Genomic DNA, 11174 nt, shown 5'->3' on the forward strand with positions numbered 1-11174 from the left:
CGAAATTTTATCACGTTATCAAGTACCTTTTAGTCTTTACACGCTTTTTATAATAGCTATCTCTTATTAGTCTCACTCCTTTTTGTTATATTACTCTTGGCTACCCGACACAGTCAAGGCCTAAATTGTACATGACCTCGTCTTGTACAGCCATTTACAGTACGATCGCAGCCAATTCTACACTGTCCGGGATTTGAATACTGTGAGATTAGGGCCATGGGTGTGGATGTCACGAAAGGCGTCGGTGTAAAATTGATGGGTGTGTACATGCGTTGGGTAGTCTCAAGCGACACGGTGTATTCTTCTTCATGCATGTCTTCCGGGTAGGGCGGCTTCTGATTACCCTTGGTTGGTACTATAAAGCTAGTGCTGCCAGACAGTGTTTGCGCGGCTTTACCGAGTACCAGACTCATTGGTCACAATTGACGTCAACCGGTGCACGTTCATTATGCAGATAGTTGTGTAACGGCTCGAGGTTATTATTTTGCGGGCTGGGGCCCCATGAAGCTCTATTGCTATGTCGCATTGCTAAACCGGGCCCGGGGACAGCGGCGGGGATTTCCATTCAATGTTCCCATGCCTGTTTGGCTGATTTCCATCAGCCAAAACCCCTGCCTGGGAAGGTAGCATTGAGCAGGCAACACAACGGCTCTGGTTGACGACATCATTTGTTGAACATTGAAAGTCCGCGCCAATCGCCATCCGCTCTGGTGCCATGCCGTCAACGGTCAATCCACCCGAATCAATGCCGCCGGTCCACAAGAACCCGTGCCCGCTCTCATCAATGATGCTAAGGAGCTCCGTCCTGGTCACGTTCCGGCCGTCATTGAGACTTGGGCTCATGCAATTGATATGTACATGGCATCAAGTCGCACCATACATACGTCGGCGGTACATGCACAGGCTGCCATGTGCTAGCGACAATCACATTGCCCCTTGATTGTTCGCATCATAATACATCGGTATCCAAGTGTCGGAAACCCAGGACTACACATCGGCACTTGCTTGGCGGCGGTGAAATTGAGTCGGCAAAAGGTTGCCTCTCTTCATATCGCACAGATATTCTCCCCCTCTGCGCGAATGACTGCGGGCGTTATACTGCTCGCCATCCCAGAATGCCAGCCATCATCTCATATGACTCGGTTGCACCGCATCAGCTATACTTGGACCACTACTTCGCCATTTATTGCACCACGTCCGTCCATACACATTGGACCTCTGTTCCAACCCCTTGATTCCATCCAGAACTTTCCATGGCAGATGCGCGAGAGCCCTCCTATTCGGTGCGACCGAGGGTGCAGTATAATACCGTCAATGGCGTTAGTGGTCCCCTCGTCATAGTAGAAAATGTAAGTATCACGGGCCTCTTTCGACGCCTTCATTAAACTCGTCCAGGTCAAGTTTCCAATATATGATGAAATCGTCACCTTGACCCTTGGAGATGGATCTGAGAGGTCGGGCAAGGTGTTGGAAGGACGAGGTTAGTCCACGCCCCATCCAAGTTTGACGTCTGAAGCAAAGTATGTGACAGCAATTATCAGGCGACCGAGCCGTCGTTCAAGTAAATCTACCCACTCTACCAACGTTGGTTGATTCGCAACACATGATTCACAAAACATGATAGGTTTTCGAGGGCACGTCTGGAATAGACGTCAGCAAGGTACCAAGAAATGCCTCGAGCCAGGTCTGCGCCATGCTAATTTTGTACCAATGCAGACCAAGGTTAGGTTCTCGGGTCAAAGCATGAAACTTGGTGTAGCAGAGGACATGCTGGGACGTGTATTCGATGGGTCTGGCAAAGTAATCGACAAAGGGCCAAAGGTGCTCCCCGAAGATTATATCGATATTAATGGGAGTGCTATCAATCCCTATTCTCGGGTATGTGGCTGCGGATGCCAAGTTGAAACGCATCTTTCTGACAGGCCATTAGGAATATCCCGAAGAAATGATATCAACTGGTATTTCCGCTATTGATACCATGAACTCGATTGCCCGTGGTCAAAAGATTCCCATTTTCTCGGCCTCTGGGCTACCGCATAATGAGATTGCTGCCCAGATATGCCGACAGGCGAGTTTAGTTAAACATCATGGCGTCACTAATAAAGGCGTCCACGATGGCCATGAAGACAACTTCTCGATTGTGTTCGGTGCCATGGGGGTAAACCGAGAAACAGCTAGGTTCTTTACTAGGGATTTTGAGGAAAATGGAAGCATGGAGCGTGTCACCCTCTTTCTGAACCTAGCAAATGATCCCACGTAAATTCTCGTTCCGACGCTTACAAGACTAGGCACTAATAGGGTATATTAGAATCGAGCGCATCATCACCCCCCGACTGGCTCTTACAACCGCCGAGTTCTTTGCTTACCAGCTTGAAAAGCATGTTCTCGTAATTCTTACCGACATGACCGCCTACTGCGAGGCCCTCCGCGAGATCTCAGCGGCAAGAGAGGAAGTGCCCGGTCGCCGTGGGTTCCCCGGGTCCATGTATACTGATTTGGCAAGCCTCTATGAGCGCGCTGGTCGTGTTACTGGGCGAAAAGGCTCCATCACGCAATTACCAATTCTTACCATGCCGAATAACGACATCACTCACCCCATCCCCGATTTAACTGGTTACATCACAGAAGGCCAGATATTTATTGACCAATCCCTTCACAATCGAGGCATTTATCCGCCAATCAATGTTTTACCATCCCTCTCTCGTTTAATGAAGTCTGCTATTGGAGACGGCATGACAAGAAAGGATCACGCTGATGTCTCAAACCAATTATACGCGAAGTACGCTACAGGTAAAGATGTGGCCGGAATGAGAGCTGTAGTTGGGGAAGAGGCTCTCTCTGCAGAAGATAAACTAGCGCTTGAGTTTCTTGATAAATTCGAGAGGCAATTCCTTAGTTAAGGGCCATTTGAGTCGCGCACAATTTTTGAGTCACTAGATCTCGCGTGGACTTTGCTACGCATTTTCCCAAAAGAGCAGCTCAATAGAGTACCTGCTGCTATTCTTGATAAATTTTATCAAAGGGCAAGAAAGGATGTGGATGCAGAGGCGAAGTTGCAAAAGGACATAGCCCAAAACCATGAATAGAACTTGAGATTTCGATCGGCGCACGAGATGCACCAGATCTACAAACCGGCGAGGTGATTCAATTTGATGTAGGTTTTTGTTGAAGTTGCGACTCTGAATGTGTCGTCTGTTTTACATATTTATATATGTGTCAGATGCGCAGATGTTTGTGTCCGTCGACGTTTCTCCAGTGTTAGTTCATGGCGAAACCATCGGCGAGCGAGAAACCTGGGGATTTTGTTGCGTAAGGTGATAGATATTTAGTCATTTTTGAAAAACTACAAGTCGTCAATAGATACGACCGGGTGATACTTGACACTCACTTCAATAGAATAGCCAACCAGCATCAGTATAGTCTATAAGTAGCAATTGGGCTCTCGTGTAGCTTCAATCTAGAACTTGCACACCGATCCATTAATCCATAATTAGTCAATTCGCAGAACAACGTGCAAAGCTTGCGAGGCTCTGCAGGCGGCAACATATTCCATTATCACACCACCTGCTTGCCCACCGCTTCCAATCCCTTGAAAAGTCCCTCAACCGTTCCGAGTAACGTCTCGCAATTCACAACAACTCTAAAAAAGTCACCTTTCGGTCCAGGAGCAAAATCAAACATGAACCCTCGATCAACCATTTTCTCCACCATGGCTCTCGTTCTTCTAGACGTTTCCATTTCGCTCTTCGCCATTTTCCCTCCTGGTGTGTAGTAGAAGCAGACCTGCAGGCAAGGCGGGGGATTGGGCGATACAAGCTCAAAATCCGGTGATTTTTGGATAATGCTACTCAGATGAGCAGCCATTTTAAACGCATGGTTAATACGTCTTTCAAAGCCGGCCGCACCGTAGTATGTCCAGGCCAACGCCATTTTTAGGCTGTCTGCCCTACGGCCACATTGTAGTGTCAAGTTTGCCAGGTCCCATACTTCGTCGTCCTCTGTATCGTGGAATAAATACCCGGCGTCGAGTGAATTTGCAGTATAAAAGGAACTCAAGTTATTAGTAAGTAAGAAAGAGCATGTCATTGGGACATTAAGCATCTTATGGGGACTAATAGTGAGTGAGTCGGCAAGCTCACAGCCTGTCAGCTTATGTCTGTGTTTGGCTGAAAAGATAATCGAGCCCCCCCAGGAGGCATCGACATGAAACCACATTCCAAACTCTTCACATATCGTCTTGATTTCGTGAAGGGGATCAAAGACACCGAGTACGGTGGTCCCAGCGGTCGCATTAACATAGAGTGGTGTTTTGCCCTGCGCTTTGGCTTGAATAACTAGCTCACGCAGGGCACTTACATTCATGCGCCCGTCGTCATTGACAGGCACATGAACGACGCTTGATAAACCCATGCCGCATGTAATAGCCGCTTTCTCCATGGAGAAATGTCCATGGCAGCTGGTAAAGATGGCAAATTGGTACGAGCTTCCGCCGTTGAGTTTGCAATCAGGATATAATGAGTTGCGAGCGACAACGAGGGATGTCAGGTTTGACGCACTGCCTCCTTGGCAAGAAATCCCCCCGGCAGATGGACTGTTGAATCCAAAGTAGGCCGCGAGCGTACGCCCCGTGACTTTCTCAATCACGGACAGGGCTGGTGCCACGTGATAGACGTGAACATTGGTGTTGAGAATCCCAAGGACAATCTCAGAGATGACGCCCACGGGATTCGTGCTCGAGGTGAGCTTGTCCATGAAACCTTGGTCCCAGGTATTTACGCTGTAGCGTAAAACGTCCCGAATAAGGTGCATGAGACCGTCTTTGCCGTTTCCCTCATTATCGGGTAGAGTGAATTGAAAGCGTTCTTGCAGGGCTTTGGGCGGATATGGCTCAACCAGAACGTTCTGTAGGCGTTGAGTGTCGTCGGTGTGAAGCTGGCCAGCACTCTTTAAAGAGCAAGCTTCGTCGGCTGCACGAACATGCGGAATGATGAGTGCTCTGACCGCCTCATAGAGATCGTCAAGTTCATCTGCTCGGTTCAACATTTTCTTGGTGTCCCTCATGGAACGGTCAAAGGCATAATTCTCATGGATGCTCTGGAGTTGGGACGATGCATCGCTGCTGATTAGGTTTTCCCAGAGGGTTATTTATACTGACAAACTCTGGTCTCAACGTGGAGAGTAGGCTTTACGGGAATTTCTTCAAGGCAAATGTGAGACTCATTATTGCAAAGAAAAATGCCGCAACTTTAGTACAACCCGTGAAGTAACGCTTCTCTCGCCTTGTACTGGTTTTCCCGGTAACTGCACTTACACCCCCTTGCACTGCCCATGTCAACACAGAATATCCCCACAACAGCACATGCGAATCCTTCGAGGTTTGATGGCTCGTTCGAAGGCAACGGCCAAGTCCGTTTTATTCCATTTTCCAATCATTAGGTTATAGCGGAGTTTGTCATCTCCCTACCCCCTCCCGTTCTTCAAGGTGTCACAATTTTCCGATTACATTAGTAAGGGCCGTGCTTTTTAGGCAAGCGATGCAAATTACAAAGACTGTTGTCCCCGATTTAGCGTAGTTGAGTTCTTGCGTGTAGTGTAAAGTAGTGCCTTGTAATTAACTCTACTTTCTTCAAAGTATCATCTAAACTATCACGAGTGTCCCTGTATTCTTTGAGGGACGTACAATTCTTCTAGATACTGCTCCTCATCTCTCGACAGTTCCTTACCCCTTGCCGCCAGCGCTTCTTCAATTCGTCCGACGGAACCGAAGCCTATGATGGGGGCTGTTACCCGTCGATTTAACCAAGCCAGGCTGACATGACTCATCGGCCAGCCTCGTTTCTCAGCAATCTCCGCTACTCGCTGTATGATCCTGTCTACGTTGTAGTCGTCGCTCTCGTATAATGAGCCATGAGCACTGCAACTTGCTCGCAAAGACCCTTCCTCTTGTGTTGGCCTTCGAGCTAGTCTACCAGATGCCAACGGCCCCCACTACGAGACGATATAAGAGTCAGCATTGCACATGTCCAGCCTGTATTGTAGGGTGCCAAGGACAAACCGGAATGAGGCCAACACCTGTCATCTTGCAATACTGGTTCATCTCTCTTTCCTCTTCACGATAGATGAGGTTGTAGTGATTCTGCATCGAGATGAATTTAGTTAGACCCTTTGTCTCGGCTATGTGCTGCAAGGTGGCGAACTGGAACGTCCACATGGAGCTCGCGCCAATATAGCGGACCATGCCCGCCCTTATCAAGTCGTTTAGTGCAGACATTGTCTCTTCTGGGGGTACTGTATGATCGAACCGATGGATCTGGAGGACATCAATGTAGCTGGTGTTGAGGCGATCGAGTGAAGCCTCGACGGCGCTGAAGAGGGCTCGCCGCGATAGACCTAGGAATATTTGATTTAGCTTCTATTCACCTTGTTTTGGAGTATGTAGTATAGAAAGTTACCCCATTGATTTACATAGTCCTTGCTATAATCTGCCAACTCGTGGTGCATTGTTACTCCTGAACCTGGATCAAACCTTTCAGGATCAGACATGACCCGGTAGCACTTGGTCATCAACACCACCTTGTTCCGAGGGATTTTATATTTGGAGAGCGCCTTGGCGATGATTCTCTCGGACTCTCCATTGGAATATACATTTGCAGTATCCCACTTGACGTTGTTAGTGGTAGCTGTCTGACTGGCCATCGAGTCCCCTCTGCTAAGGGAGGAGGGGGACACGTACAGTATTGACTCCCAGGTCATATGCTGCTTTAAGGATAGGTAAAGCCTATCAACATGTAGGTTAGTTGAGTTAAGTTGAGTTAAGAGGCTATTAGAAAGAGATGCGGACCTTTTCCTCGTCAAGAACCCAGGGTAACCACTTGCGGCTCCCAAGGTGAAGCCCACCAAGTATGGGCCGCGACACTCTCAAGCCCGAATGACCAAGGTTCAGATAGTCCACCTTGGTTTGTGATATAGATTGTGTTAGAGATGGTGGAATTCGAAGCAGTTTTTCAAGAGATACTTTGGCCATGGTTACCAGAACTTCAAGATAGAGTGCGTCATCAACCAGCTTACAACCCAGCTAGTACCGCCTCACAGTTTCATGGAGATATAGACGATTCGAACTCGGATGGATTGGAGCTGGATGAGCTAAGTACATCTGATTGACTGGGAGTTGGCTGTTTGAACCCGACTGGCATACGTCGGATCTGTATACGCTTACGCCGATGCCAGCACGGAACATGGCGAGGAAAGTGGGATGATGCTCTCTTTGTCCCATTATTACATGACGTACTTAAGAAAATTACAACTTGCCGGAACTCAACGGCCAGGGTTATTTGCTACCTAATTGGAGACATTTCCTTCAGATCCAGAGCGAACCGAAACGACGCGTGGACATGAGAATTGTCTGAACGGAACAAATGATTCCCAGTGGGTCAGGTCAAAGGGCTGGAATTCCCGAACTACATTTACGATGAAGCGCAAGTATGGTACTTTGAATGAGGTGTACATATCTCAGGTGACGGACAAGGCCAGGAGGGGGTGAGGATGAGAATATTTACCCCTCGAGTTCAGCAAGGACAAGTGTAAGCTCAGTGTGATGGGTTATGCAGTATTCTGCCCTCTCTATGTTACCAACGTCTAATTATAACTAGGTCAAGCTTGTTGGTAATCAACATCATTCACTGGACTGCAGGGTTGGTGGGTTGCTGCATGGAGTAACAAATCTATTGACCAGACATGTACATGTACATGTACATGTACCCTTGAGCCCCCCACGCCCAGCGGGGTAATGCACGCCGGTTGGTCTCTTTCCGTTAACGGATTAGTTTGGCTGATTTTCATCTGCCAAATGCCGTCTGGTAGAGCCTGGTAGCTTGGCCATCAGCACGGTTCATGTCTCTCCTGAATCGTAGATATCCACAGTGCAGGCGGTGCGAGATGCGGGCGCTACGCAATGAACCTGGCAACACATCCCATTGATGCTTTGAACTCAACTCGACATGTGGATTCATCGGATGAAAACTACATTCTTGGCGACCCTCATGTCCGCTCCGGCCCCCCCGCGCCATCTCGGCAGGGTTGAGTGAAAGGGTCAAGGTAGAGCCACGTATTATATATTGCCGGGCTAAACCGTGCCGCAGATTGACACGATGTGGCGCACCTATTGCCGGTGGTGTTGTGCTTCAACCGTCGTTGATTCGTGGTGGGTGTCGTGACTTGTCACGACGGTTGCCGTGAGTTGCACACACACGGCTGTATATAGATGCCGGCACGGCTCGGGAGGGGGATGGAAAGATTCACACTGTGAAAACAAGGCCTTTTGCTTCAGCGGGGATTGGGTACCAAGTCTAGTCCTTGTCTCGGCACGGTAGGTTATGATGGAATGTCTGACTAGCTTGACCAAAGTGCCGTTTAGCACAGACGTCTTGATTTATGCGCATTCCTGCCGCTTGATGCGTCAGCGATGCAACACCATGGCCAATTGTCTTAAAGAAATAGGTCAGTGCATTGCCAGTCGTCGCCATGGGGAACTCGCCTTCATTCTCCCAATATTTCGACAAACGTCTTTGCTTCCTTCTTCGTCAGTCGTCCATTACACCCTATCAAAGACACTTTTAAACTGGCTTACATGTACGAATAATCCAGTCTCTGTGAGCTGTCAAACCCGTTCGGCGTGTCTCTGGCATCACATATACAGCAACGAGCTTGCCATCTGGTCCTTTCCTACCTCTCCTGAATATGCTCCGCATACCTGGCAAATCTCTCGGTTACCATGAAGATATCTCTCTCACGCCGTGGCAGGCCATCCTTGCGTCCGTAATAGTCCTGCTAGGCCTAAAAGTCGCGACAATACTATATACTGCCTTCTACAATGTATTTCTTCATCCCTTACGCCGCTTCCCAGGTCCCGTGACATGGATTGCAGCGCCCTGGATGAAGAGCATCTCTCACATTCGCGGGCAACAAGATCACCAAATCGTAAAATTGCACCAGAAACTTGGGCACATTATCCGTGTCGGTCCCGACACCCTCAGCTTCACAGAAATGTCGGCCTGGCGAGACATCTATGGTACGGGCCACGCGGAGCTTCCGAAGCACATCTACAAAGGAAGTGGCATGGAGGAGCGACCCAACATCATCACTGCGCACTCTCGGGATCATCATCGGTTTCGCAAGGCAATGACGCCAGCTTTAACGCCAGAAGCAATTACTCACGAAGAAGCGCTCATCAAGGGATACGTTGACATGCTCATCGAGCATCTCCACAAGTTTGCAAAGTCGTCGGATCCATACGTCAATGTATCCCAGTGGTACACCATGACGACCTTTGACATATTCGGCGACCTTTGCTACGGCGAATCCTTCAACTCGCTGGCAACTGGAAAGCAACATCTCTGGCTTAAAAGCATGAGCAGCATGAAGGTTCTGGTTCCTCTACTGGTTTTCCCTTACATTTCTTGGCTGCTAGTCTGGTGGCTTCTTTCGCCGGAACAGCAGCGCTCGCTGAGTGACCACCAGAAACGTTCCTATGAGTTGACAATGAAGCGCATTGCCAATAGAGACACTCATCCACGCCATGATTTCATGACATTTATGCTACGGAATCGTGGCGAGGATCAAGGAGTAACGGACCACGAATTGGCCTCAAACTCGGACATTGTCATCAGTGCGGGTTCGGAAACCACCTCGACGGCTCTTACGGGCATCACCTTTTTTCTATGCAGCAATCCCGATGCCATGGCTCGGTGCGCCAAGGAAGTACGCGAAGCCTTCAAGTCAGATGATGAAATCACTTTCAAGGCAACAGCGGAACTGCCCTTCATGTTGGCATGCATTGAGGAGACCTTGCGCATGTATCCCCCTGTGCCCACGTCCCTTATCCGCCGAACGCTTCCTGGCCGACCAACCCTTATTGCAGGAGAGTTGATACCCGAGAACGTAAGTGTACAAATTTTTGACATGTATCCAAATCACAACAGTTTCCCAGCCCGCGGCCGTATTCAGTTGAGCACTCTAGTCTTGCTAATGCTGGTCTAGACTATCGTTGGCGTGCACCACCTCGCAACCTATCGATCTGAGAGAAACTTTTTCGATGCAAAGGCCTTTAGGCCAGAGCGCTGGCTTGCTGAAACACGGAATGATCCAAAATCTCCCTTCAAGGATGATAGACTTGACGCTGTCCGTCCATTCAGCTACGGCCCTCGAAATTGCATCGGACGAAACCTGGCCTATCATGAGATGAGGCTAATCCTTGCAAAACTGCTTTGGCATTTTGATCTCAAGCTAAAGCCTGGTTATGAAGATTGGGGATTCAAGCAGCGCACCTTCCAACTATGGGAAAAGCCAAAACTGGTGGTTGAGTTCAAGGAACGTCAGTTCCAAGTCTAACCTCGTTGTCTTGTCATTGTGCCTGCGACTCAGTATAGCGGCAACATGCTACAGGACAACAATGTCACAATCTCCATATGTCAGATAGCAAGTCTCGCATGACATGGCGCGGACAAGAGCAATATAGAAGTAGACAATACTTTGTAAAAGGAAATGTTGCTGGGGGAAGACTTTAGATGTAACGAAAGGACATTCAACATGCATCTTTCAATAGTTTGCATAAGATTAAAACTACGGTTCCATGACCATCTGCTTCTCATAGTTGTAAGAATCCATGGCTCGTTCATTCATGGTGGCTAATCGAAACTTGGTACTAAAATATCAAGCCTGTAGCTAATCAGTCTCTGAATGAAGAACTGCCATTTACAATCTTTGATCCTTGTCTTCCATGTCTTCCGGAATTTCTTTTCCGATGTCTAGAGACTAATTTTGGTATGGATGGCGAATTTCATTTAAGGTTCCCTATATATCCCTGGAGTTACTACGCCTTGCGCATGGTATCTCCTAAAAGGTCACGCAATACCAGGCGTCGCAGTCCATGCGTGCATTCCTACACCCCTGGTGTGAGAATTGCACGTTGAATAGCGTTCTCCCATTCGTGTACCGACTATATGGGGAGAACTTGAAGGATGGAGGAGGGGGTAAGCCTTGGCAAGACAGTTCCAGCCTTTTTTCTCGAGGTGTAAGTTTTTGACGGTTATTACAAGTGACTAGTATTTATTGTTTTATTTTAATCAGTAGTATGACTTTGATTATTTCATTGATTTGATACAAAATGAAATACATGC

General features: G+C 48.3%; 4 protein-coding genes across 4 annotated transcripts; 2 read left to right on the top strand and 2 right to left on the bottom strand.

The window, feature by feature from the left end:
- Window positions 1–1253: 1253 nt before the first annotated feature.
- Window positions 1254–2900, top strand: MAA_10047 (V-type ATPase; the record flags this gene model as incomplete). Its single annotated transcript, XM_007828045.2, has 7 exons — window positions 1254–1349; window positions 1396–1480; window positions 1542–1561; window positions 1625–1660; window positions 1717–1878; window positions 1931–2256; window positions 2309–2900. 7 exons carry the CDS (start codon window positions 1254–1256, stop codon window positions 2898–2900), a joined length of 1317 nt encoding a protein of 438 aa, XP_007826236.2.
- Window positions 2901–3555: 655 nt separating this feature from the next.
- On the bottom strand, window positions 3556–5061 carry MAA_10046 (Aspartic acid decarboxylase, DtxS4; the record flags this gene model as incomplete). Its single annotated transcript, XM_007828044.2, has 1 exon — window positions 3556–5061. One exon carries the CDS (start codon window positions 5059–5061, stop codon window positions 3556–3558), a length of 1506 nt encoding a protein of 501 aa, XP_007826235.2.
- Window positions 5062–5646: 585 nt separating this feature from the next.
- On the bottom strand, window positions 5647–7024 carry MAA_10045 (Aldo/keto reductase, DtxS3; the record flags this gene model as incomplete). The annotated part of the gene is made up of 5 exons (XM_007828043.2): window positions 5647–5988; window positions 6056–6390; window positions 6453–6660; window positions 6734–6778; window positions 6842–7024. The coding sequence occupies 5 exons, from the start codon at window positions 7022–7024 to the stop codon at window positions 5647–5649; spliced, it is 1113 nt and encodes a 370-aa protein (XP_007826234.2).
- A 1712-nt stretch (window positions 7025–8736) lies between these two features.
- MAA_10044 (Cytochrome P450, DtxS2) lies at window positions 8737–10386 on the top strand (the record flags this gene model as incomplete). The annotated part of the gene is made up of 2 exons (XM_007828042.2): window positions 8737–9936; window positions 10036–10386. The coding sequence occupies 2 exons, from the start codon at window positions 8737–8739 to the stop codon at window positions 10384–10386; spliced, it is 1551 nt and encodes a 516-aa protein (XP_007826233.2).
- Window positions 10387–11174: the final 788 nt, after the last annotated feature.

Source organism: Metarhizium robertsii, assembly GCF_000187425.2.
Source record: "Metarhizium robertsii ARSEF 23 chromosome Unknown MAA_Scf_10, whole genome shotgun sequence".
In the NCBI taxonomy this organism is placed as follows: Eukaryota; Fungi; Ascomycota; class Sordariomycetes; order Hypocreales; family Clavicipitaceae; genus Metarhizium; species Metarhizium robertsii.